This window comes from Hylaeus volcanicus, unplaced genomic scaffold, assembly GCF_026283585.1.
Source record: "Hylaeus volcanicus isolate JK05 unplaced genomic scaffold, UHH_iyHylVolc1.0_haploid 12197, whole genome shotgun sequence".
Classification (NCBI taxonomy): Eukaryota; Metazoa; Arthropoda; class Insecta; order Hymenoptera; family Colletidae; genus Hylaeus; species Hylaeus volcanicus.
Genome location: NW_026533147.1, coordinates 122,154 through 148,356, shown reverse-complemented (window position 1 = coordinate 148,356; position 26,203 = coordinate 122,154). Strand labels below are relative to the sequence as shown.

Sequence of the window (26,203 nt, the reverse complement as noted above, 5' to 3'; positions counted from 1 at the left end):
TCGGTAATACATTATTTTTTATCAACATCCTGTTATTTAATGAACCACTTTTATGAATAATTTGTTTTTTCTCGCTCAATAGTTTGAAGCTGCCACAAAGCATCCTTCTGATAATCTAGTTTCCGTAATCGTTTTTCAAAGAATGAACTACGCTAGTACTATGACTACTTTTCCTTGAATCTGTTTAGCCGCTCTTGTTTTGTTGCATTGATATTTTTCTAAAACGGTGTTGTGGTTCTGAAAAAAAGTATAGTCAAGCGATGGTTCGAAACGACAAAAAAGAGACTCATTTTCAAATAGAAAAAGTTTTACCTAATTTAAGGGATTTATCCATTTCGGGCGGTAAGCGTTAATTATAATAGTTTCACGTTTGGACTTTTGCGTAATTCGGTTTGTTTTTGTTTAGGACTTCAACATGCGATCCCGCGGGGAGTATTATACCGTTCAGCAAGAAATTTCGCAACGTCGTTATTTTTGGTTAAAAAAGTTCTCTGTGATATACTGCAAATCAAAACGATTATTGATCTTAGGTGACGCATGACATGTTAAAATTGTATTGTATGCCTTTCCATTAGAGATGATAACCTATCATCTATGCCTAGGGAAAAGCTATCTCGTGAAATAGTTTCACAGTTGTATCATCGTTGTTCTCCTATGTCAATTCAAATGGAGCATCAAATACTAGATTCTAAGGATTCATCTGTAGTGCACGATCGTGGTAATGAACCTGAAATCCAAGCTTTTAGACAACCTGTTTCGTCACAATCGACGCCTTGTCTTTCGTCCTGTAGCTCATTGATTTCGGTAGGTCGCTTCAACATGTTGGATTTAAAACAACATTTCTTACTGTACATCATATGATCTGAGTGAAACGAAAAAAATATGTAGTCGTAACTTCTCATTTCGTTCTATAACAAACATACATAATTTGTGGGTTAAAACAAGATATTTGGTATATTTTGTAGAAACACGATTCGGAATCCATGGATGAGTACAAAAATGTAACATTGAGCAGACATGAAAAAAAATGTCAGCTATATTTTACTAGTAATAGTGTACATAGTAAAACGGCGAAAAGCAAAAAGGCGGTTGCTTGTCACTGGAAAAAAAAATCTTTTAAAGACGTTCAACGGAAACTTTATGTAGTTAATATTTTAGAGTAAGGAATAATCTGTTTTCGATATATGAACTAATGAGTTTTTTTTTATACTCATTAAAGTACTCCAGAAATACGGTCCAAAGTGATGGACACTCTTTCAAAAAGCTACAGGTTACCTCTTTTTGCTATGTATAAAATGGTAGACAAATTGACGGGTAGTGGTCTTGCTTCATACTACTTTTGTAAATACTTTGTTTCTTCTCACAATATTTTGGAATCTTATAAGGAAATGTGTATTTGTTGTAAGCCACGTTTGTAGTGGTGTTTTAAGATTTCCTTTCCATGAATTTATTACATTCTAGGTGGACAAAAGTTTGCAAAAGCACTCAAGTTGATTACACTGGTAGTGTGACAATAAAAAAAAAACCCTTTTAAACATAGCTCTTACTTTAGGCGAAATTTCCTATTCTTATTCATTGTTCCTTAGGAAAAGATAGAACAGGTTTTTGTAAAAAGTACGAAAGACTGCTTGAAACATAGTTGTTTTTTCCTCATGCAGGTATTTTGTCCATGCTGCTTTTATCCATTCTTGGGGCATCGGATGAAAGTATTATCCATGATTATGTTTTGACGGAGTGTACCGATTCGGATTTTACACATTATAAACATACGTAAGTGGCGTATATACCTATTTATGTTGTGATTAGAATTCATTTTTCACTTTTTTTTTTCGTTTTAGATTTGTTGTTGATGAATCGGGTTTAGCCGAAGAGTTTATCTACGCACATCCCATCACGTGTAAAGAAACTCTTTATTTTCTACGTTCTAAATGGGGATCCATTGATAAGTATTTAGACTTTATTGGTTTTACCCAAGAATGGCGTCACGTGTTGGTTGAAAGACTAAGCCTCTTCAAAAACCGCCACATCAAGTCTTCAACGTGTTCTCATTTTTCTAGCTGACTCATTGACGTTTGAGATATTCCACTAATTATACGGGATTTGCGTACAAACAGCTTTGTTCGCTCGAATTTCACCCCACAACATTCCGATATCGCCGCGATTGTCGTTCGACTTCACGTCTCTTTTTGTTGCACGTCTTTGATTATTTTTTTGAAACCCATTATATAAAATCTCACTTTTTAACTTGCCTTGTTCGATACATAATTTCAAACATTTATGCTTAATGTATTTCAACCTTGTCAAAAATTTTCTTCAATATCATTTTTCCCATACAATTACCTACCGTTGGGTCAGTAAAGGCTAAATTGTTTTAGCTAAGATAAAGCACCTTTTTATAATGTAAAAAGAACTATACTTTACTCCAAAAGTTCTTCCTTGTTTTTTCTCACAGTAAATGGTTTCAAATGCTTTATTAATATCCACAGGAATGTTAAAACAAAACTCGTTTTTGTGGACTCTTTACCCTATTGTTACATTCATCGTGGAATCAATAAAAAATCCGTTGTTTCGAATGCAATTATCATAAGGTTTGGGATTAGTTTATTAATGAAGAAAATCCCATTTGAAGTAGTCTGAATGAGCGATAAATGGAATGCAAAAATATTATCTTGTTCGTTTGTCAATACTATTTTACAGTGGCTTTTCTTTTTTATAACCGCAACACTGTAATGAGCCGAGCTGGTGAATAGTGATTTTCTTCAATGAGAATATTATGTTTTATCACTAGAATCAATCGTCGTTCAAGTGCCGTCTCATCTCTTCCATACAAACAGACAACAATTCTTTTGCAGGGTTACATTAGTTTTTACAAAATTTGATACATTCATAGCAACCCTACTAAAAACTTTGCATCTTTCGGTTTTTAATAGTAAGAAATCTATCTCATCTATATATGTTTCTCTTACAATATGTGAAAAATTGCTTATGAATTTATCTACTGTTGAGAATGATTAAGGTAAAATTTGGGGTTAATATAAAAAACCATGTAGAGTCGCGAGAAAACGATAATACATAATTAAAAGTTTGCTACCCGCTACTCTAGACGTGACAAAGTGGTATGACTTTTAGGAAGCGAAAATGAATAAGAGTTTTGATATTTTTCAATGTGTTTTTATCGCTTAAAGTTTTATGAAAAAGCTTGAGAAAAAAAAGGTTGCGGAAATTCAATGTCTTGTAAACCTTTTGGTAGTGTTTTATTCAAAAAGACCTTTACTGTGTTAACGTTAAAGACTACATTCAAGTCTTTAGTTACAGACGAGACCAATGTAGATGAGTAAATACTTTTGAGTCTAGCTGTAATATGGAGAAGAAGAAATCTAGGGAAGAATTCACTTCACATTTCTCTTTAGAAGTCATTATTGAGAATCGGAGTGTTTTTAATATTTGGTTCAAATATACATGTTAGTTTATTGTGGCACATTTTGGTTGTTAATGGATTAAGAAGATAAATGTGTTATTGATTTTTTATTGTTAAAAAAAAAAGCGATTAATTTAAACATTTTACCAGTCAAAAGTTGTTCCATGATAAAGCATATGTGATTACTCTCATTTCCTTATGATGCCAATGTCAATATAGTAGAATTCTAAATAAAGTTGCTCCTGTTAATTTTAGTCTGTAAGCTCAGTTATTCAAATTTTTTCTTAGTATTCCGGTTTTTAAAGTTTCACGCTAAAAAAGGTTTCGTTATCAATTTACATCGACTATATAAAATTCTAGTCAAGGTCTGCATTTATAGGGTTCAATTGAAAGATGTGCTGTACAATGCTACAATAACCATCGAAAAAATTTTACTCCTTTTGATAATAGGTTCTTCAAACTTTTTTATTGAAACAATGCTTTTGCAATATTAAAAGCACTCATTTTTTATGTATCCAAAAAGAGTCTTTACTTTAATTATTTGACTTGTTTCATACACAATTTTTATTCAATAAATTGAAATTGAGGTGAAATGCAAGTATCGCAAACAAAATCGTCAAATGTCAAAACATTTAGCACAAAGAAAGAACAAGACGACCATGCATTACAGTGGTTATACAATGCAGTTTCAAAACTTATGCAAGAAACGAATTCAAATGAAAATATATCATTTGATAGTATAATCAATCAACTAAAACAATACAAATTAATCAAACCCTTGAAACAAGATGAAAAGTGTTCCCTTAATTATGTAAATAAGAAATGTAATCAGAAAGAAGGCAGCTTTTCGTATCACGACTGTCCTTACATTTTCCGTCATTCACAAAATGAAGAACAAGATTATGATGCTAATAAAACAGGAAATGCAGAAATACCGTTAAAAAAAAATTCAATGTCAACTACTACATTACAATCTTTTGAAGATGTCAAATCTGGCGCTTCCGGAACCACTAATTCACAAACTCTCACTCATGTTGGATTCGATTCTTTAAAAATAGACGAAAATTGTAATCACAAACAATGTCCATCAAGACTTAGTTGTTATAATCTTGCTGAGTCTACAACAGATCTCTATGACAATGACTCCACTTGTAAAAAAAAATACGAGTTACCAGCATCCATACAAGATAATGCCCGACTAAAAAAAGACACAGATATTACCCGTATTCGAGGTAGTCGTGTGACAGCGTCCCGGGACAATTGGGTAGTTGATCCAGAAACAGGGGCGAATCTCAACTATAGTGACCGAAGTGCCGTCAAAAGTCTCCATGGAGATTCTAACGTGGATTCAACACAAAATGGTATTATCGAAGATAATAGTGTTTTGAGTACTATGATAAGTTGGAACCAACAGATAGAAGAGATAAGCGATTCGTACGCAGCGCAAAAATACGCGTTTAATCAACACTCGACGTCAAGTAGTTTTGTGCAATCCCGTGGATCAAATAGTTTTAAAGAAACATGTAATTTAAACACAAAGCAAACGTTATTAAGGAAATTTCTTGAAAACAAAGCTGAGAAAAAAGGACAATCTCAATGGTCCTCACCACTTTCGTTAGCTTTGTCCTCTTGCATTGATGTGGATAGTGTAGATGCCATACAGGTAATGCTCTACTAATTGGTTCTTTTGCTATTTGTGATTTATCAATAAATATCAAGATTATCGCAACGGTAACAATGCTACGTGATGTGTTTATTTATGATTATGGAGAAGTTCCGTCGCTTTGCATATTTGAGAATACGAAACCGCATCCCTTGGGAGAGGTATGCCGTTATACTCATGCGTTTCTATTTTAGTAAACAGTTATTGAAAACCGTAGGGTTCTACGGAGCCAATTTTTGACGTAAATCGCGCACCCATATTACCTCCTTGTGATGCGTCATATCGCATGGAGAATGGTGTATTTCAAGTCTACTGGAATCCCCAATCTGAGTTAGCCATTCCAACGCATTTCTCAAAAGAATTAGGCGGAAGCCCTATACCTTATTTTGATGGGAAGCCGTTACTTGCGTGGAGACGACCCATACCTTCTCTTACTTGTTTTTTAAGATTACTGAAATATATAATGGAAGCTACACAAAACCCAGGTATTTTTTAAGTTTGAATCTAATACGTTCTCACTATACTTTTGTGTTATTTATCAGGGTGTAAAACGTTTGCTTTTCGCCGTTTAGTGTATTTACGAAGTTGCTACAATATGCATCAAATGTTTAATGGTGCGTCAGAGCTTCTTGAAGTTAAAGAAAATACCCATCGAGATTTTTATAATGTGAGAAAAGTGGATACTCATGTGCACCATTCAGCTTGTATGCATCAAAAACATCTTTTACGTTTTATACGGTGATTCATAGCGTAAATTATGTTGATATATTCATAAATAAATATTTCTAGGAAAAAGTATCGTACGGAACCAGATCAAATTGTTGCTCGTGGTGAAAACGGATCTCCTTTGACGCTTCAACACATTTTTGATTCGGTCGTTGGCGTGAATGCCTGGGAAGCGTCAGTCGATTTACTAAATGTCCATGCGCTTGGAACCTGCTTTCATCGCTTTGATAAATTCAATTCAAAGTATAATCCTTTTGGCCAAGCGCTTCTCAGAGAAGTATTTTTAAAAACCGACAATATGATCAAGGGTCGCTATTTAGCTGAAATCACCAAAGAAGTTGTGGCTGATTTAGAAGACGGGAAATATCAGTTTGTTGAATGGCGTGTTTCAATATATGGGAAATCATATGATGAATGGAGTAAGCTGAGTCGTTGGATTGTAGATAACAAATTAACGTCGAAACAAGTAGGAAACATTTGTTTTTTTTTCATCAATGTCCTTCATGTGATTTTTCTTGAAAAGATTCGCTGGATGATTCAAGTTCCTCGACTCTTTCATGTCTATCGAAAGTTACAATTAATCAGTAGTTTTGCCGATTTGTTAAGTAATATATTCAAGTAAGACGACTTAAATTGGATGTGGAAATCAACATGTTTTCTTTCATATTATTAAAGACCCTTATTTGAAGTTGTAAAAGACCCTGATAGACATCCGGAAATTTATCGTGTTTTATTACAAATGAATGGCTGGGACTCTGTGGATGACGAAAGCACCGAAAGTAAATTTACTAGTGAAGGCGGAACCTTACCTCTTCCTGAGGAATGGTGCGAACCCACAAATCCTCCTTATTCATATTGGGCTTACTATATGTATGCCAATATACAAAGCTTGAATCAGCTGCTTTATGCTCGTGGATTGAGACCCCTTCCTTTTCGGTAATAAAACTAAATTCTCCTTTAAAGGCAAATGACATTTAAATATATTCAATATATTTTTTCAGACCTCACTGTGGTGAAGCCGGTTCAATAAGTCATTTGGCCTCTATGTTTTTATTGGCTGATAAGATCAATCATGGAATTATCTTAAGAAAATCTCCTTTACTACAGTATTTGTATTATCTTCGACAAATCGGTTTATCTGTCTCTCCTTTATCCAACAACGCTTTGTTCCATTCTATTAGTACAAAGAGTTGTCTTGTCAATACGCAAACAACTTTTTTTTTTCTTTACTAATTTCTTAGTGAAAAACCCTTTTTATGATTATTTTACCATTGGAATGAATGTTGCGTTATCGTCCGATGATCCTCTTATGTTTCATTTTACAGAGGAAGCATTGTTAGAAGAGTATTCTTGCTGTGCGGTAGGTTCGCATTTAATAACTTAAATTGTAATTGTATAATTCTCTCAAGCATGTTTGGAGGTTGTCACCTGTAGACTTGTGCGAGATTGCTCGTAACTCTGTTTTACAAAGGTAGTCTTTTTCATAATCCGTATTTTGTGCAAATGATTTTTTTTTGTGGATGTACTGGTAGTTATTTTGAACCTCGATTGAAAAAGCACTGGGTGGGTGAAAATTATACGAAATGCGGAAGTCTTGGAAACGACATCACGAGAACAAATGTTTCAAACATTCGTTTGGCTTTTCGGTTTGCAAACGTGCATAAATACAGCTTTTGTATGATGGTTTGTGAAAACGTAGGCATGATACATTAATGAGCGAATGGAAATACCTTCGTAATGTTTTATACATTGACAAATTATGTGACAATATCCTTTCTAAAACCGATACGATCCTCAAAAATTTCGTTTCATCACCAGTCGAATAGTATTACAATATAACGTTCGCGACAAATTAACGATCTACAATAATGACTTAAACCGCAGTACATTACTGACTAATAAGTTGTATGCTGCGCTGCTTTGTTTAAGCTCTACTAAAACTCTTTGAGGATAAAAATGAAACTCTTCGTACTAAATTGTTTTTGCTTTTTTATATTCATTAGTAAATCATGTTTTTTTTAATCCTTTTCGTTACATTACTTACTTATTCAATACAAGATATACTTTAGAGTGAATAAAAGAAAAGCTATTTGCTCAGCGTTTTACATGATTATTATTTTCTCAATTTTGTATAAATCAACGGCAATAGCCTTTATATCACAGATTTTTTTGACTTTTTACAGAAGGTCTGAATGTACCAATGCAAGTTTTTTTTTAAAGCACAGCAAAAAAACATATTGAATTAAAATTGTGTGATAATAAAAGCGTTAAGAAGGAATTGTGGAGTCTGGTACTAAACATAAGTACAAGTCATATTATAATTTTTAAAGAACGTTTTATCGCGAAGATATAAAACAATTTTCGTCGTTTTTATAACAAGTAATTCGCTACGAAAATCATTGTAAATTACTGTAAGCATTGTTTTTGGAGAACTGTCTGACGTAAAGAAGTGACTTCTTTTTGTAACGTTTGAAAGGTTCCGGTACGAAAAATGTTTCTAAAATTCAACTTATTAACTTCTTTAATTTTTTTACTTTTACCTGGTGGAGTTAAAGAAAGAATCTAATTGATGGTCAGCGTCATCTAGATAGAACAAAACAACATCTATTGATTTCTTTTTCTGCATTCATTCACAAACAGGTTTCGTATTCCAACGCAGTCAGAATCATATCAAATTTATCGGCATCTTGAACATAACATGCTTCCTCTGTAATTCCTTTCAAAATTGAAACAAAGGGAGAAAGGCGGTAAAAATAAAAATAAAGGGGAACGATAGAAAATGTATGAGCATATACCTTTTTCAAACTCCTCAAATAAATCGCAAATTTCAATTGCTATTTGCCTATCTTCTAGAAAAGAACCAATTTGTCGCAGGGATTCTATTTCCATTTCGAACTTGCGTTCCTTTGTAACAGGATCGTAAGGCGTTATATCACCAACAAGACTTTCAGCTAAATCGTGAACCAACGCCATTTTAATGCATCTGAACAATAGAGTTTAGTGAAAAAAGCGTTGGTTTTTTCCAAGAGCTAGTACAATTTTAAACCCTTTTGGTGATGTGTACTACCTGATTTTATCCACGTTGCCGTCAGGTAGCGTCAACATTAACACAGCCATTCTATACATGTGATCTGCAACGGACTCCGCTAAAAACAAAAAATTAATTGGAGAAAAAAGAAAGAATCATGGTATATAATAAAAACAAAATTAATACGTTTTTTTTTAAATTATATTTTTTAATCAGGTAATGTACGTACGGTCAATCATTGACTGTTTGCATAAAAATACATACATTCTTTAACATTCTCGCGAATCCAACCCGCTCGTTTAAGCTTCTGAAAAAAAGAACATTCGAAATAGATTGCTTAATAATTACCATCTTAAAAATACTTTCCTTAAGAAATCCAACAATAAGACAGAACTTCATTGTTTTGCTAGCACTTTCGTACAATGCTTTCATTCTGTCACACATCACCGGTTTCCACGCCTCATTATTATCAAGGCCACTGTTTTCCATCACTTTTATTTTTAATTTTAGTATAATTGTTTCACTAGTTTAGAAAGTATTTCCAAATATAAGGTATTGTTACTGATCAGTTTTTTGGTGATCCGTTACCATTCTTTTGTTTGAAAAAGTACGCATCACGTTATCAGAACAATAGTTTTTTTACCGTTTAACCATAGAAGTGATGATAATGCGTTTTGTCGTTTGAATCGCATTGAGAAATATATAAATTAAACAACTGAAATAATACCTTCCTCTTACCTTTCCTTAAAGAATAATATATGAAACCATTTCCATTATTATAATTATAATAAAATTTCAAAACATAAATGAAGAATTATGATGAAAACATAGGCTTATCCTGCAAACTTTTTCTCTAAATTCGTCGTGTTAGGACGGCTTGAAGTGTGAATCGTTTAATAACCAGAAAAAAAGTCAATTTTGAAACCTCAAAAATAGCAGTGTAGCTAATCTATTGTACACTTTTGTAAATTTGGCTAAATTCAAAAAGTACTTAAAAATATCTAGAATTTCATGTTGCGTCTTTCTATGTAGCATAAAGACAAATTCTCATTTAACGTTCTTAAGACTTTTTTTCTATTAAAACATACTCACTTTAGCCGCGATTTTTTCGTTTACTATAATCCACAAACGTTTATTTTCTTAATGTCAGTGGACTTAACATCAACTTCTCGTTTGAAGATTAGTTATGACGTGCTAAAGATGCAAAAAACAGTTTTTCGTAATTGCTTGTATTTGTACCTACTAAACTCAAGTAAACTTTTTTCATATAAGATCAAAAAGTTAAAAATTATTTGCGTAACGAAAAAAACTTCGTTTATCATAAGTTTGTTTATATGTATGTGAGCCAACGACAATTTTTTTTTTGAGTCTCGTGTTAAAATGACGTCCAACTTGATTCCTTCTGTTGTTATTACGCTGAGGTGGTCAACCACTTTTTTTCACACGTCTTGGGAATATCAATGTATCAAACTTATCTCTCCGTGAGTCACTTGTGGCTCAATTCGTTCTTGAACTTCCATTTTACAAACTCCATTCTAACGAATAAAGGTAAAAACCCTTCAAAACAAAATTGCAGCGTCTCACAAATGCTGTTTGTTGGTAATACAAGAGCATTTTCTTATTGATGGTGCAATTTTGTTACCCGAAAAAATATAAAATAAACACTACATTTGAATGATCACACTATTTAACGACAGTGCTCAAAGATCGAATACATTTCTCAGTCAATTCAATTAGTCAGTATCTGCTTTATTCTTCTCCACGCTGTATATGACAAATTTCATAGTATTTTTTCCGAAATCTAAAAACCTAATTCATGTAACCACGACGCTGTATTTTCAAATTATAAAAACAATGTTTAAAAAAAATTGTTACAAGTTTGTTGTTTTACGAAATATTAGCATTTTATGTCAGCAAAACATACAGTTTAACTTTTTCAATTAAAATATATAGGTAGTCACAAACACTGGAGCAATTGTCTTGATTGAGTTTTGTAAAAAAATTGACGATTGGTCTGGTAGTCTTTTTTAATAAAGGGAAAAGACAAACAAGACAATCAATCTTAATCACTTTTTTCTAAAAACGTTGTTGGTGAACGGTACGCGGAAATTATTGACATCTAAGAACCAAACTGGGTTAGTCAATCCCACAATCAGTAGCCTGAAAACAACATAAGGCTAAACGACGCTCTTGAATTTTCTGATCAAGTATTAGTTTATTTTTCAGTAAAGAAATTGAATCTCTGTCCCAGATTTTTGTACGGTTCGCTTTAAGAAACCCTTGTTTCCGAGCAATACTAAGCGCAAAGTCAAAATACTCCTTGTAAAAATTGAAGAAAAAAAAATAGTTAAAAGTTGCAGAAAACGTGACTTTGGATTATTTACTGTCTTTGAACATAACGCATGGGATTTATTGCATAAAGTAGGTGAAGATACATCTTCAAAAGTACAATCAAGGCATCCGTACTGTACGAGTTGTAGGTTAGGGATTCCTGATACCGCTGCTATTGTATGACCTTGAATATCTGATTCCTAACAATATATATCTTATAAAAGGGAATAAAATTTGTTTCTATACTTTTACGGACTTTTAATTGACCATGATAAACTCGTAACTCATCCATAAAAAGTTTTAAAGATGTTTTTTCATTCGTTATTGAGACACCAGGTGGATGACCCAATGTAAACAATGTGGTGTCCGAAAAAGTCGATTCTTTTGTTTCAAAGGATATGTCCTATATCGTTATATTATGTAAAACATTTTTTTAAAACCACATTTCACTACGTGTAATCCATTCCAGTACAAATCTCCTCTTCCACTACTTGGTATCGTTATAGCAATGTGTGTCCATCGCTCCGGAACAAATGCAGCCTATAAACAAGTTTAAAAAGTATATTTAAAAATTTTTACAAGACATACACCACACCTGAGATACGAAATGTAGTGAATCCAATGAAATTCTAAGCTTACCCCCTTGTGGCACGACTCCTAAGGAGAAAAACGAGTCTCGAATTAAAAAAACTTTATCCTTTTCAGTGGATGGATTTTCAATGATATAAATCCAAAATGTTAAAGAAAAAGACGGATCCAAAGCTTCTGGTAACTTTACAATTGCTTGTGAAGATGTTATTGATGTATCTATTAAGGCGCTAGAACCACTCCCGAACACAGGAGGTCCTACAGGAAAGCCTAAAGAGAAAATTTATATGAAGCATTCTCACTTTTAAACGCTCACCTGGATGGAAATGATTTCCATTGTTAGATGTATCAACTTTTGTTTATAAAACAAAGCGTAAAAGAAACAAATATTAATCAAATAATCCATTCTCACTATAACAAAACGTACCTGAAAATAAATAGTCGAAACTCCTAAAAAATATAGCGAATAATTTTAAACTTTTATTAAAAGTATATAAAGCATGAATTTACCAATATGCTAGTAAACTAGGAATCGGATTAGGAGGACTGATCATATAAGACGCATTGTCAATGCAAATACTTTTCGGTACAGATAAACAAGTGTACGGAAAATTATGCTTCTTGTAATCTTGTGTTGTAGCATTAACAAAACTAATGGCACTTGGTGAGTTTTTTGCCTCTCTAAAAAAATTCTTATTTATCGCAATATTGACAAAAAAAATTAATCCAAATCTGTATATATATTTTTTCATTTCATATAATTAAGCTTTGTAATTCTTAATGTTCTTTTAAATAATTTCATAAAGATAATGTAATTGTTTACTTAATAATATTTGTTTGAAACATTAAACTGTTTGTTTGATCTCCCGCTTTTCAAGAGATTACATATAAAATATTAACATAAAAAAAACAGTAAGAAAAACAAAAATTAAACTTTTGTTTTTTTTTTTATTCTTTTATCGGAAACTTTAATATTTCTAAGACCTACAAAAATATGATGAATCAAAAAATAAAATAAAATACTAACGTTTTTTCAAAATTTTAGTTTGAATCATTTCTTTACGAGCTGTGTCAATTTTCTTAGCTTTGTCTTCCGACAAAGCTTTCGTCACATGTAAGGGACGTTTCTAAAAACATGTGTATAAAGCATCTTGTTGATTATTAGTTAAACTAAAACCTGGACTAGGAATGAGTTCATTGTCTTAATTGCTTTCGTAACGTCACCACGATTTACAAATTGTACAAAACCGAATCCCTAGTGAAGTTCAATATTACAACAGTGACTGAATAAATAAAAAAAGTACTTTCGAAATATAGACAACAGGATCCCGTATGATACGAACATTTTCTACTGGTCCCACATTTTCCTCAAATACATTTCGTAATTCATCTTCAGTTACTTTGACATATAAATTTCCCACAAAAATTGTGTTCTTCACGCCAAATACCTATTTAAACAGGAGAATAAGAGTAAACGGAAAAAGATTACTGTCAAAAAAAAAAACATTTTACACTAAAACGTTTACGATCATAAGCGACTGATGTAACTCGTAAAACTTTTCCATCTTTGGCAAGAAATTGTTCCTACAAATATATACGATATAACATACAAAAAAAAGGTAGTTTTGAAATAGCGTTCAAACTTCTGCTGAAAGTAAAAGCTTCACGTCTTCTTCATTCAAAAGTACCACATAAGCATTCTTTGTTTGGCATTCTTCCTGAGAGAAAAGTAATGAATAAAAATAATCCAGGTTAATAAAAAAAGTACTATTAATTGTTTGTGAGATGCTGCCCAAGCACGTTGCTTAGAAAACTTAGGATTAATTGGTACGGATCGGAAACGAATCTAAATATATAAATAAATATGAGCTAATGGACATTGCAATTGAAAAGTAGAGCCGTACCGACTCTATTTGACTTTTTTTTAAATTAAGATACCGTCGTAATTGTTTAGAAGTTGTATCAACAGGCACGTTGCCAATAAAAAGAGTTCGGCGAGTCACTTCTTTTCTTTCTTCTGTAGTTTTATAGCGACAATAATCCACATAATCATCTTTTGTTTCTTCATTCCCTATCTTATCAGCATTCTCAAGTATTTTGGTTGTGTTAACGCCTTGAGCGATGGCAGTGAGTTGACGAGCTTTCGACAAACCGGACTGCAACCTTTGCTCCATTTGTCTTTCTATCAACATTAATTCATAAAAAGAAATGAAGACATACGAAATGTAAAATAACCTAAATTATTCTCTGTGTTGAGTTTTTTCTCAAAAAGAGACGCTACTTCAGCCAATGGATCATTTAAGACAGGCGTTTTTCTTTTTTTTTTCTTCTGATTGAGCCATAATAAAGCATCGCCTTCCTTGTAATCATTCAAAATAGCTTTACTATCTCTAATATTTGAGTATGTAGCACTGGGCTGCATTGAAACAAGTGAAAATAAGGATTACAAACGGCTTTTTTTTAGCAGCGTCGTCTACCTGTGACTGTTACTTGGGCACATCTTAAAACCTATTAATTCCTTTGATAATCGCACAATGTGTCTAAGTGTCCACGACGTTTCTCACAGAAACCAAGTGGATGATCATTAAAAAGATACCAAAGATTATCAACCTGATGGTAGAAATGGTATTGTTTTGTGAAGTACGTTTGTAAGGTAGTACACAAAAAACAATAACAGTAGTATGATAAGCGCTGCCGCTATATTGAAAAAATAAACGCGTTTTGTTTTTAGTAACGTTTGTATCTTTGATTTTTTGACAAAAAATTCTTTTGTTTAGAAGAAAATTATAAAGTTGATAAATTATTAACAGGAAGTAAAAACTATTTACTTTTTTTAATTTTCTTGGATGATAATAAAATAGATTGAGAATGACTTGTCGATTTGTGCTTTTTATTTTTATTTTTTAACAAAACTGTGGTATCACAGGAAAATGCAGCATTAGGTTGCGCGTTGTGTAACGATTTTTCGGATCTCTGGGTAATAAGAACCGCATACAAAAATCATGTTTAACAGATATATATTACCTGGATTCTCAAAAGCTTTCCTTTTTGACGTTTCGATTGAAGAGGCTCTAATGTACACGACTTCCTCTTACTTTCAGAATCTTTTTTATTAACTTTTTGGTCTGACAACGTAACCTCCAACTCAACTTTTTTTATCGTTTTATTATAAAGATCGTCCCACCAATTTTCCCATGGGTTAGCATCATTTTTCGTACTGGATCCAAGCTAAAAGCATAGAATGGATCACTAACCTTTTAGTACACTATCTAATCATTGACAAACGAACCCCAACACGCTCCTCTCGTTTTTCAACCTGAATACAAGTTTTTAAACCAGTGTTGCTTTTTCCTAGACTTGTTCCCTCTGTCCATCCAAATTTTTTTAGTATAGAAGCACCAAAATTTGAAAAAAACTCTGTTCCGCTAGTTCCACTTCCCTTCAAAGCCCGTTCATAGTACCTCTTGGACATAGAGATAACTTGAAAGTATCCTCTGGGTTGAAGATTTGGAACGGGTTGGCAGAGTGGCGAAATTACAACGGAATTCGTGCGATGGGATGTAATAAATTCTGATCACAGAACGAAAGACTGCTTTGCATGTGCAATCATAGCCTAACAGTGAACATTTTGTTTGTTGTACGTTCAAAAAAACTGCTAAATATTGAGTCATGAATAACACATGTAAAACTCGCTTGAGATTAAAAATAACAAAAGATTGTTTTACGCCTTGAAGAGAAAAAAATATCTGATTTAATTGAAAAAAACTTTATTAACAAAAAAAAAAAATTGTTTTCTTTTTATTAAAAAATAATTTTTTCAAATGCTAGATAGGGAAACTAATTAAAAAAAAATACAATGACATGCTAGGCTAATTGGTTTTGGTTTTTCTTTTTAATTGCTTTTTTTTTCGAGTTTTCAATGCTTTTTTGATACGTTTAACATCTGTATACACCCGCTCACCCATCACTCGACGTAATGCAACGTCCCGAGCCAACTTTTTTTCATACTCTTTCTTTTCATCTTCTTGCAATTGGGATAGAACTTGATTTTGATCTTTGGCGAGGTGCAACGCCTCTACTAAACGTTTTCGTTTAGTTTTTCGTCGCACGATAGGAGCAGTAGTCATTTGCTGGTTTGATGGATTATTCACAGCCTCTTTATTTAAGAGAAAAGGTTTTTTTGTTTCAATGACACCGCTGGATTTTTTAACTGGGGGTTCTGAGTGTGCGGTCTGTTGGCACGTCACCTTGCTTTTGCTTAGTCGCCTTAAAAGTTCACTGCGAGACACTGTACATGTTTTGAGCTGGGAGGAGTCTGAGATATTATGGGTGGACATGAAAATAATGATAGATCGTATAGTGTTTTATTTAAACAGAGAAAAAATTGCAAGAAAGAATTCTTAAGACAAAACGATAAAGTAATATACCTCTTGGCGATGGGAATTTTTGAGCGACAAAAGACGTGGTGTACCAAAACGCCGGATGGTATTTGATATTTTTCTTTCTTTCTCCTTGAGCTTCCTTTTTAGGAATAAGTTCTATGGAGGTTAAAAATGTACCGTAATCATTAGAGAAGTCATCTAAATAATCTTTGGGTACATAGTAATAAGAAGGTATTTGATTTAAGACGCTTTCAAGTCGCCGTGTTGTTTGTTGTATTTCTTCGTTTGATGCCATTTTTTAAAAAAATTTACGGTTATTCCTATTTAGCAATCTGTTTCAACTCTTGGTTCAGTCGTTCCAGTTCTTTTAAGCATCATTTCATCTAAAGTGTTTATTAGGACTATTCTAAACGCCATGGAATCTCTTTCTAGTAAATTGACTCAAGAATTAGATCATTATATTTTATTAAAAGAGAAATATAATCAAGCACAAGTAACAATAGCAGAGATACTGTTCTCGCAAAAAAGAGTTGAAGCGGAACTTGAAGAGGTAAAAATACTTATTTACATTACACGTTGAATGCTTTTGTTAAAGCTAGAGGATCTTGAAGATGATGTTAAAGTTTACAAACAAATTAGTCGAATGTACGTGTTTCAAAAGTAAAAAAAAAAATACTTATTGCTTTTCGTTTTATAGGTTCTCACAACGCTCAGTTGGATCCTTACGTGAGTTTTTAAAAGCCGAGCTTTGCGAGTTAGACGAGCAGTTACCTAAACTACGAGTAATATTCTGCTTACTTTTCTTGATGTTGATTTTTGGTTGAATGCAGGAATTAGAGACAAGCTTTCAAACTCGTTTAAAAAACTCTCAAACTACATGTGTTGAGCTTGAGAACAAGGTGGTACCTTAAATTTTTTCTTTACTCTTATTTTCATATAATTTGCATTTCATCAGATAAAAACGTTTTCTGCATCAAAATCTTCAGACCTATAAAATTTCTATAGATCGCTGATGCAGGCGGTTTTACCACTTTTTTGAAATAATTGAATCATTTTTACTCTATAATTGCGAAAAAAAAACGATCATAATCTCAGGAAAAAAAAATAACGATAGATCAGAAATTGAGATACACATAACTGCGCTGCCTACACTGTATACCTGTGCACCCTTATTTTACAATCACCTACGTTATTCATCGACAATTACCCAACTAAAAATGTATTCCCAACGTTTTGACTAAAACGTTAAATCACATTTAAGAGTCTTTAATTTCAGCCCTAAAACATCAGGGTGTTTCGTCAATGCACAGTTTTGGAAAAAATACAGTTGCCCGAGTTCCGCATTCACATAATAAACGATTATTTTATATGTTTACCAGACCAACACTATGCCAAACAATACTAAATTTATTAATGGCGTGAATTCAAAAGGTTAACAACAAAAAAGAAGTGCAAAGTATAGTAGTGTGTAATCAGTAATGCTTCAGATTTGGCTTTAAGCAACATAGTTTTTTTTGATTAAGATTTATATTGGTACCAGTAAACACAAAGATTTCTGAAGCTGAAATTGACTTTTTTTTCAAAACAACCGTGTTTAAAAGGGTATAAATAAAAAGCATTAGAACAATGAATAAAAATTTAGACACGACAAGACCGCCCGCAAAAATTGGTTTTAATTAATACGTGTAGTTTGAAAGTTGGCATAGTTTTGTTGAAGAAAGGAGTTGAACAAAGTTAGCTTATGCAGAAATCGCTTAACACGTATATAAAACCAAGGAGGAAATTTTGTTGAAAAAAAAAAAATGCTGGTTGGAGCGCAAACAAAACTTTTTTGTTTTCTCTACTAAGAATAAATGATCAGGTATTAAAGTACATAGTGGTTATCTATGAGAGGAATCTAAAGAGCGTTCGGAAAACGATGTACGATTATGCTGGTGATGATAAGAATCAGGTGTGCGAAATCTTGACCGCTTTCTAGATAATCGTGATTCCAATGGACTATGCGAAGGCCCCTTATCCAGGAAATGTGGGCTGTTAAGTGCTGGTGTTTGAGTGGGACGGTTCCCCGCGTCGTTATGTATATAGGATTTATTCGAGTTCTGAAAGAAAATTTTAAAAGCTACCAAAAATACAAAAAAACAGTACATGAAAGTGAGTAGTTTGCGTTTTTCTTTGGGTCCCAAAGTTTGCTTCTTTTACACCATTTGTTTCCTGCCTTTTTGCAAATGGTCTTTTGTTAGAGGAAGGTTGTGATTCGAAAGTAGTTAAGGGTTTTTCAACGTAGTACTCAATCTACATTGAAAAAAAAATAAGCTTCCGTTTGACGTCGCATAGAAAATAAAGTGGTGTATGTCATTGAAAAATAAAAAACATGACTACATTTAACATATCACCACGGTATACATGAAGATATGCGTCCATTTCTTTTAATGAGATTCCTTGATTTATCACACAAACCATTACCTTAATATGTCTTTTATTTAAAAAAGCTCCATTTTTGGCAAAAGAGGCTGAAGCAGCCTTAGGGTCGCGGAAATGAATAATACAAAATCCTTTATTTGGAACAAGATCTACTCAGGGAACAACATCTAATCAAGAAACAACAAAAATCGAGATGTAATTCATTCAAAGTAATTACTCGACTTGAAATTTCTCTTTTCATTTAGAGGTAATTTAATATCCTGAAAAAACGATAAGATGAGGGAATTAAAAATGTAGTGTACTTGTATTTCGCCATAGCTTGAAAAGAAGTCAGATATATCCGTTGTTGTTGTCGTATAATTTAAATTCCGAACTAGAATCTATCAAAAAAATTGTTTTGGTTAAATCCAACTTTACGTGGCATGTTTTAAATGTCGACAAGAATTTTAAAAATACTTTCGTTTCTTGACTCTTGGAAGATTTAGTTGAATCATAAAGAACATTACTCATTTGGGTGATTTCAGTGGAAAGCGCGTTACATTTTTTTTGGAGATACTTCATAATTCGAGTTTTATCTATCTATAAAAAGTAGGCTTCCGTTAGGAGTGAATAAAGCTAACTAACTTTAACAATGTAAATTCGATTCGATGACGCAAATTTAAGTGCATCTCCCTCTAAAAGATTATAAGGCACATAAGGATTTTCAATTTTTTCATCGTTCCTATGACAATTTCACATCTAGTGAATTTTTTATTTCGAAATATGAGTAAAAAAGATAAAATAACTTACACGTATGTGCCCAGTTTACTTTTAAGATCTACAATAAGTACATTTCCAGCGTCGTCGATAACAAGAACCGCGTGATTCCGGCTTACTGTAGGATTCAAGGGGCGAATGTGGTGAGTCGCGAATTTTCCCACCAACCAATATTGGTAATTAGGATCTAGAATATGGGTTTCTTCAATAACGGTAAGATTTGGAGGTTTATACTCTAAAAGGGTTACGTCGGGACGTTGCTGAGGCTCTGTTTCAATGGGAATATTTGTCGCTATCCAAGCTGATAGCATGATACAAGTTAAGCTTTTAAAAAAATTCTGAATTCAAAATTTACCTTGTAAATCTTTACTGTTATGAATATCTCGACGCGTGTCCATCAAAATCTGGCCAAGATGGTTCAAACCTTTTTCGCCCACAATACCAAAAAAATCGTCTTCTGAATTAAGCCAAATCAAAGGACGTGTTCCTGTGTCTTTGAGCTTTTCGCGCAAATCTTGAAATACAATAAAAATTAAAACAAAAAAAACAAGACAGCATTAAACTCTTTTATGGACCTGAATGACGTATAAACTTGTCTCGTACAATTTTTGTCATGATGCCAAGCTTCTTTTGATCCCAATCTTCCGCTTCCTAAGATTTCAAACCTGGATGTGAGTATATGTCGGTTGATTTCATGACCCACCTTCAAGTTCTTGTTTCGACACAAAAAGTTCAAAGTGTTTTCATTACATTGTTTTTCGAATATCTCAAGCTGTTCATCAGATAGATTATACTGAGAGTAAAGTAAAGCACTGAAGCAGCTGAGAAATTTTTTATTCTCATGAAAAACAGATGATGGATATTTATTAGACAAAAAGGAATAAACTCCAGTAAAGTCGTCAATCGATGTGAATTTATTGCTCACATCCATAGTCCTCAGCAGTCATTAAAAAATGGTTACCAGGCAGCATGTCAACCATTTTCTGATATAAATCTCTGGGACAAACTTCACGTATGTAATGAAACTTGGCTAACGTGTATCTAACGTTTCAAACAATTTAATCTGATTTGTTATATTTCATTTTTAACACATAATTGATTTTAGAAAAATAAATTACAACATGTTATGAAAATGATTGTTTATATTCTTTTTATAAGTTTTTCTTTTAAATAATATATTATAAGTACAAGATATGCTTTAGCCAATTTCATCTTGAAGAAATTCAATGAACATATCTGAAATTCCTAAACGCGAAATATTTTTTATTTGAAGGCCTTGCAGCAATTCTTCTTCAGCCGACAGAGTTTTTCCAGTCGATTTGTTATGAATTTTGAGTCGAGCTTCCTCAACAAGGGAACGCACAGAGTCGTTGATGCCGAAAAATAAGAATATTTCACCTTCCCTTAAGCCACAGAGTTGGCACAAAACATAGCACATAAAGTCTCTAGAACGTCCTAATATATTTATTACCCCCTTGAAAACATTATAAGTTTAATTTTTATTCGAAATTTTTCTTGAAGTTTTAAAATACCTGTGATCTTAGAAACGCTAAAAAGGCCTGTAGGTTTTCATGTAGACTGCGCTTATCTATCATATAAAACTCCTTCTCAACTAGGCTTTGCACTCGGTCTAGCAATGATTTTAAAGATTCTCTTTTAAATCAATCATAGTATGTACATGAATGTTTTGTATAGAATTCTGCATTAAAACGTCTTACGTTAATTCTGAAATTGTGCAATTTTTATTCAAAACTTCTTTTTGAAGCGATTCTTGTAATACTTTCAAATTATCGTAATCACTTTTAAGACAATGATAATTGGCTAAATCATTTTGAAGAGTGTTCACTTGCGCTTGTAATCTTTCCGAATCGTCACATGCTCGCATCCAGAGTTTTTTGAGGTTTGTTACCGTTGCGTCTTGATCTTTCTGAAAAATAACAGATAGCGTCGTGTTGTAGTTATAAAAAGTGGTCTCTTAAGTTTACTAACATTAATATCATCCAACAGTTGATTCATTTTTTCTGCAACCATACGAGAATTGTCTAGCTCGTTTTTTAATAATTCTACTTTATTCCTCAATGTTTTTAAAGACGTCTCTACACGTTTTATTCGCAGCACCACAATGAGTCGAGATGCGAAATGTGAGCAATATACAATGCAGCCCAATATTTGGGTACTTTCAATTATTTGTATTGCTTTCAAGAAATTACTAGTATAACGTTATGTAGGAAAGGAAATATTTTACCTTGAGAATCCATGTAGGTTACTTTCTTTTTTGTTTCATCAAGATCTATTTGTAAAAGCGTATTTTGTTGTTTTAAATCATTACATATCTAAAATCCAAACGAAATATCTAGAGAGGAGTTTAGATTGTGAAAAAAAAAACCTCAATATTCTTTTGTGCTTCCTTTAGCTGACTACGTATATCTCCGTTTTCTTTTTGTAATTGTTGTAGTGACAGCTATATAAAACAGTAAGATATATCAACCCTTAAAAAAAAATAAGTGAAAACAGACCACTTACGAAACAAACATCAAGTTGTTCTTCTAAATCCTCGTTGTCTTTTTTCATTTGAACCAATTCCGTACACTCTGAATTTTGGAGTTTACCGTAATTTTTTTCAATGTCAAACAAATTCGTTGTTCGTTTTGGACTGTAAAAAAAAGTAGGTTGACATTTGGTACCTCATGAAAACAAGAAATGGCTCACATTATTTCGGTTAAAGCGTTTCGTACAACTACGTATTGAGTTTTATTAGAGACCTGCACATCCTAATGACCACACACTAACCACCAACCAGATAAACAAGTGTTTACCTTGGTGGTGGCATCTTTCATTTGATTAAGAATGCAGTGAATATACAACTGAAAGATATTTTTTAACTGCAGTTTTTTACCAGGCGCAAGCACTACAAAATCACACGTTGTAATCGTTTCAACTGTGCGGTAATATTCGTTATTTAAAGACTGACACGAAGAGTCCATCGTAGATGTAGCAATAGAACGTCTCTAGATTTACACAAATTTAGATTTTGAATTAATATAAAAAAAAAGTTACCCTATTTGTTTCTTGTGTACATGTATTATCCCTGAAATTAAAATTATCTAAAAAATAATTTAAAAAAAAAAAACTTATAACTCCTCAAATATTAAAATGTTTTTATTGGATAGTCTTACGAAATAAGACCTTACTTAATGTAGCATTATTATCTTGCTTACCCAAACGGTTGCGTAATGAATTAATTTTTTCCTTTTCCTGTACAATAGAGCGAGTTCAAATATTACCCCCTTTCATACAAGCTAACGCACAGTGACGATTGTAGCCGGAATGGGTTTTTTCCCAAGATCAAACATACTTTGGTTTTCTTCGCAACAAATCGTTTCTAATTCAAGTAACAAGTGTTTCGTTTTTGTGAATTCTTTAACACAGTTGCTCACAAGTATTCACCTTTCGAATCAACAGTAGTATTGATATTACGGGTGGAGCTGTTGCGTAATGGGCATTGATGCATATCGAACGACGACTTGTTTGACATTTGCCCTCCTATTCACACGCCGTAAGAAGTTTTCTTTTTGTAATTACAATGTGTTTAAAGAACCATCAAAAGAGACTTAGCAGAAAACACACCATAAGCTACATTTTGGCAATATATGTTTTTCTATGTGGAACAAAACAAACAATTGAAACGCAACATGAGACTTTTTCCCTAAAGAAGAAGGCGTTGCTTGAACAAGGAAAAAAAGGTTTTAGACCTACCATGGTTACCAGAGTCAAGGCAAAGCCGTCATTTCATTCGTTATTAAAAAGAAAATATCAGGCAACTCAGTTAGAGTAGCGTAGAAAAACGATGACACTCACTAAAAATAAGCCCAGCGCTATAAATTAAGACATCTTGTTTTTCCGAAATCGCGAATTTAATTGTCATTGAGTGAGTACGAAATTCCGCAGTGGTCATAGCTTGCACTGCCGGCTGTGTTCTTCCGAATCTATCGAAGGGTATTTCTGGGTTGACATTCTAATGTATAACACAAATTACAAGGGTCATGCTTGAATTTATAAGCAACATTATGGATATGGAGTACTTTTTCACATGTTTCTGTTGGATACATTATTTGCGCTTTTCCATCTAAAATTACAAAATAAGAGCATATACAAAAGGTTAAAGGATAATTCGTTACAAAAACCTGATAATTTAAAATATTTTGAAAATAATTAATCAACAGCATGCAAAGTTAGATGATAAAACGGATATTTGAGCACACAAGTTAACTAAAGCAGTAACATCTTTATATAAAACTAAAGGAAACTTAGATACTGTCAACTGATTTTTGTCTATTTCATCTATTCACAACCATACAACACATGATACCATTTTTTTATGAATAAGATGTTTTTTTATACCTGTTTTGTTAAATCGATAAAGGTTTTGAATAAATCTCAATAGATTTATATACTCTTCAGCTAAAAAAAACAATCGTTTTGTGCTCGGGTTCGACAAAATGAAGAGCAGTAATGCTTTTCTTAGCTGTACTAACATTTCGCAGAATTCATTGCCGATTGAAACAAAGCGTTGACCTTTTGTTCATATAAACCAAGTTCCTGAAAACACGCCAATAGTTCATAATTAAAATCAACTTCAACAATTATATCCTATGAGTCCGACTCTTGTTGAATTTTCCAAAGGGAAAGCAGAAGCGGTTGTCGTTGGTTTTAATGGTTCTTCAAACCCCTGCAGAGCTGTATGACTTCTCTTTATGAATATTAATTTTTTTTTAAACTAACATTCCGTTGAAGCGTTGGATTCGTGAGTAGTTTTACCTCGCCTTGCATTCTCTGCACTTAGAAACAAAATGCATCAGTTTTATGCACGGAGAATATTATGGCACATACTGTCAGGATCTTCCTCATAAAAGCTACCATCACCATCGTAGTCATCACTATCTTGAGAGATAACTGATAACGTCTACGTAATGTTTTATATAACACTTTTTTCGTTGAATGAAAAGTGTCGTATTACATGGTTTAAGTCATTCACAGCATCTCTTAATAGCTCCCACACATCTTTCATAGTTTCTTATAGTGGTCTAACTTTCTTATCCACAAATTGTTGCAGTTGAAAAGATGATGACTCAACTTACTCACTTTTTATCTCAATGTTATAAAGAAATTGGTTGCAATGCTCACCTGGATTTTTTGTTCCAGCAGGATAACCTACTACTAGTGCTGAATTCTTTTTTTTGTGGAGTGTTATTTATTTCCTCATTCCTTAGCGTTATAAAATAGCTATTTTATTTTAATATAAAAAGAATCTATACAACATTTTTCTAAATGTCAGTAACAATTATAGAAAGTAGGCTTGCTTTTTTCAAAAAAAAATTATGACACTACTGTTGTTTTCAATTTTTTTAAAGGATGTTTTGAAGGTAAAATAACCAAAAGAAAACCAGCATTTGCACCATTTTAACGTTTGTCGCATTTTAGCCTTTGCAACATTTAAAAATCATTACATAGTTTTCTACTCAGCTCACGTTGTTCATATCTATTCTAAACGGATATCATGATGAAAAAAAAAATTAAACATATTGATCACTGTACTTTTGTTTTATCCTAATTACGGTCTAGAAAAGTTTAGTTTACTAAAAAGCATGGTGACTTACTGATCATTATAGTTTAATCATACTATAGATCTATTAAAAGACTTTTTTTTCAAAATGATTTTTTTGCTGTTGACACGAATTAAAAATATGTGGACACTTCTTCAATGTTTTTTGCTATTAACAGAACTTTTTATATGTTGTGAGGAGTTAGGGCCCTTGTATAGAAACAATACTATTTATGCATTTCAAAAAAGGTAAAACAAACCATTTTATTCCCAATCATCAATATCTTCTAACAACAAACTCGATCTCAAGCGTGGCTTTGAGTTCAACAAAAAATGGGCTGGGTATAATTTTGAAGATATGAAATTATAGTAAAACTACCCACCAAATATACCCATAAGTACATTGTGTTTTATTTCTAAAGGTAAAGAAAAATCATTTGTAGAAAAAAAAAATTACGTAAAGATTTTGTTTGTTATATAAGTTATTTTAAATAAAAAATATCACAAGATGTGTTTCATGTATGCAAACGTATTTAACATACACGTGACTAGTTAAATTTACACAAATAAACCCGATCATAGTCTCAAACTTGTCTCGACTTAAATACTAGGTTTTTTCGTTCACGAAAAAACATGCGTTTATGTTTCAATGCAAATGAAAAGGTTTTATGACTTTATTTTTTTACCCAATTCATTTAAGTGCTCCCCTTGTCAAATTCGAAGAAATCACCATCTCGGCTCTCTGATTTGTTAATTCCATACTGTTAAAGTTGGTTATGGTAATGGCGTCTAACATGGTTAAAATCGTTTCACAGAAAAGGTTATGGATTCCTAATGACACCCACACATATTAGAGTGAAATTAGATTTGATTTTTCTGAAATGTTCGACTTTTATCTTATGCACATCTTAGAGTAATATAGTGTTAGAAGAGTACTAAACGATTCGTGTGGTCATATGAATCATTGACAAGCATGTTTGAAACGTTTGTTTTTTAAAAGAAACGACGTCTAAGGATGCCGCGGCCGAAATAAGAGTCCGCGTAAACCTTAAAAAACTCAATTTTTTTTAATTTTTTTTTTCTCTATTCTCTACGTGAAAAAATGATAACGTTTAAATGCTTTGCAAATGGAATCCTTTTTAGATTACCACGGCTCATAAACAATTGTTTCGTAAATTAGACAGTTTATTCTATTAGTACTATTTAATTACAGTCATGTCTTTTTCGTATCGAATAAAAAGAGTTATCAAAAACACTACTGTTATTCAACTGCATTCACGGGAAGCAA

General features: G+C 32.6%; 7 protein-coding genes across 22 annotated transcripts; 3 read left to right on the top strand and 4 right to left on the bottom strand.

Annotated features, from left to right (window-relative positions):
• Positions 1–228: 228 nt before the first annotated feature.
• On the top strand, positions 229–2,533 carry LOC128882883 (uncharacterized). Of its 3 annotated transcripts, none has more exons than XM_054134699.1 (10): positions 229–342; positions 407–530; positions 576–804; positions 966–1,159; positions 1,220–1,298; positions 1,386–1,401; positions 1,462–1,502; positions 1,553–1,601; positions 1,659–1,770; positions 1,839–2,533. In XM_054134699.1, exons 1-10 carry the CDS (start codon positions 261–263, stop codon positions 2,059–2,061), a joined length of 1,149 nt encoding a protein of 382 aa, XP_053990674.1. In that variant the 5' UTR covers positions 229–260; the 3' UTR covers positions 2,062–2,533. The 3 variants fall into 3 exon arrangements, with proteins under 3 accessions (XP_053990674.1, XP_053990673.1, XP_053990672.1); XM_054134698.1 differs by having other exon boundaries at positions 1,220–1,401; positions 1,839–1,897; positions 1,955–2,533; XM_054134697.1 differs by having other exon boundaries at positions 1,220–1,401.
• Positions 2,534–3,725: 1,192 nt separating this feature from the next.
• LOC128882847 (uncharacterized) lies at positions 3,726–7,971 on the top strand. 2 transcript variants are annotated; one of them, XM_054134623.1, is made up of 13 exons: positions 4,613–4,779; positions 4,833–5,081; positions 5,138–5,242; positions 5,299–5,566; positions 5,624–5,819; positions 5,871–6,273; positions 6,331–6,425; positions 6,483–6,743; positions 6,809–6,987; positions 7,049–7,167; positions 7,217–7,278; positions 7,340–7,453; positions 7,507–7,971. In XM_054134623.1, exons 1-13 carry the CDS (start codon positions 4,747–4,749, stop codon positions 7,631–7,633), a joined length of 2,211 nt encoding a protein of 736 aa, XP_053990598.1. In that variant the 5' UTR covers positions 4,613–4,746; the 3' UTR covers positions 7,634–7,971. The 2 variants fall into 2 exon arrangements, with proteins under 2 accessions (XP_053990597.1, XP_053990598.1); XM_054134622.1 differs by having other exon boundaries at positions 3,726–5,081.
• A 77-nt stretch (positions 7,972–8,048) lies between these two features.
• On the bottom strand, positions 8,049–9,564 carry LOC128883098 (5'-deoxynucleotidase HDDC2-like). Its single transcript, XM_054135109.1, has 7 exons — positions 9,204–9,564; positions 9,100–9,144; positions 8,875–8,953; positions 8,603–8,790; positions 8,446–8,523; positions 8,348–8,390; positions 8,049–8,304 (listed from the first exon to the last, which is right to left on the bottom strand). The coding sequence occupies exons 1-7, from the start codon at positions 9,322–9,324 to the stop codon at positions 8,214–8,216; spliced, it is 645 nt and encodes a 214-aa protein (XP_053991084.1). The 5' UTR covers positions 9,325–9,564; the 3' UTR covers positions 8,049–8,213.
• Positions 9,565–10,678: 1,114 nt separating this feature from the next.
• On the bottom strand, positions 10,679–14,916 carry LOC128883057 (RNA-binding protein 34-like). Of its 3 annotated transcripts, XM_054135035.1 has the most exons (14): positions 14,779–14,916; positions 14,583–14,727; positions 13,990–14,364; positions 13,659–13,936; positions 13,523–13,600; positions 13,398–13,472; positions 13,267–13,338; positions 13,059–13,202; positions 12,932–13,009; positions 12,782–12,881; positions 12,265–12,738; positions 12,182–12,204; positions 12,071–12,106; positions 11,962–12,024 (listed from the first exon to the last, which is right to left on the bottom strand). In XM_054135035.1, the coding sequence occupies exons 3-11, from the start codon at positions 14,174–14,176 to the stop codon at positions 12,683–12,685; spliced, it is 1,068 nt and encodes a 355-aa protein (XP_053991010.1). In that variant the 5' UTR covers positions 14,177–14,364; positions 14,583–14,727; positions 14,779–14,916; the 3' UTR covers positions 11,962–12,024; positions 12,071–12,106; positions 12,182–12,204; positions 12,265–12,682. The 3 variants fall into 3 exon arrangements, with proteins under 3 accessions (XP_053991009.1, XP_053991010.1, XP_053991011.1); XM_054135036.1 differs by having other exon boundaries at positions 12,265–12,731; positions 13,990–14,727; XM_054135034.1 differs by lacking the exons at positions 12,782–12,881; positions 12,932–13,009; positions 13,059–13,202; ... (5 more) ...; positions 14,583–14,727; positions 14,779–14,916 and adding exons at positions 10,679–11,154; positions 11,220–11,366; positions 11,423–11,569; positions 11,620–11,706 and having other exon boundaries at positions 11,762–12,024; positions 12,265–12,576.
• A 1,389-nt stretch (positions 14,917–16,305) lies between these two features.
• On the top strand, positions 16,306–17,229 carry LOC128883058 (uncharacterized). The gene is made up of 6 exons (XM_054135037.1): positions 16,306–16,367; positions 16,536–16,686; positions 16,732–16,781; positions 16,834–16,918; positions 16,967–17,035; positions 17,092–17,229. The coding sequence occupies exons 2-6, from the start codon at positions 16,552–16,554 to the stop codon at positions 17,128–17,130; spliced, it is 378 nt and encodes a 125-aa protein (XP_053991012.1). The 5' UTR covers positions 16,306–16,367; positions 16,536–16,551; the 3' UTR covers positions 17,131–17,229.
• A 774-nt stretch (positions 17,230–18,003) lies between these two features.
• LOC128883056 (uncharacterized) lies at positions 18,004–20,243 on the bottom strand. Its single transcript, XM_054135033.1, has 11 exons — positions 20,017–20,243; positions 19,889–19,964; positions 19,669–19,827; positions 19,347–19,614; positions 19,182–19,278; positions 19,014–19,136; positions 18,860–18,937; positions 18,775–18,817; positions 18,600–18,706; positions 18,282–18,428; positions 18,004–18,235 (listed from the first exon to the last, which is right to left on the bottom strand). The coding sequence occupies exons 2-11, from the start codon at positions 19,926–19,928 to the stop codon at positions 18,017–18,019; spliced, it is 1,281 nt and encodes a 426-aa protein (XP_053991008.1). The 5' UTR covers positions 19,929–19,964; positions 20,017–20,243; the 3' UTR covers positions 18,004–18,016.
• Positions 20,244–20,408: 165 nt separating this feature from the next.
• LOC128882875 (uncharacterized) lies at positions 20,409–24,930 on the bottom strand. 11 transcript variants are annotated; one of them, XM_054134676.1, is made up of 22 exons: positions 24,331–24,930; positions 24,204–24,276; positions 24,096–24,151; positions 23,977–24,042; positions 23,849–23,912; positions 23,715–23,774; positions 23,396–23,439; positions 23,172–23,328; positions 22,761–22,856; positions 22,622–22,695; positions 22,505–22,568; positions 22,371–22,417; positions 22,210–22,321; positions 22,130–22,143; positions 22,023–22,084; positions 21,837–21,966; positions 21,700–21,774; positions 21,559–21,646; positions 21,303–21,409; positions 21,032–21,240; positions 20,846–20,966; positions 20,409–20,787 (listed from the first exon to the last, which is right to left on the bottom strand). In XM_054134676.1, exons 1-22 carry the CDS (start codon positions 24,379–24,381, stop codon positions 20,512–20,514), a joined length of 2,046 nt encoding a protein of 681 aa, XP_053990651.1. In that variant the 5' UTR covers positions 24,382–24,930; the 3' UTR covers positions 20,409–20,511. The 11 variants fall into 11 exon arrangements, with proteins under 11 accessions (XP_053990651.1, XP_053990646.1, XP_053990647.1 ...); XM_054134671.1 differs by having other exon boundaries at positions 22,130–22,321; positions 24,331–24,405; positions 24,452–24,930; XM_054134672.1 differs by having other exon boundaries at positions 22,130–22,321; positions 24,331–24,401; positions 24,456–24,930.
• Positions 24,931–26,203: the final 1,273 nt, after the last annotated feature.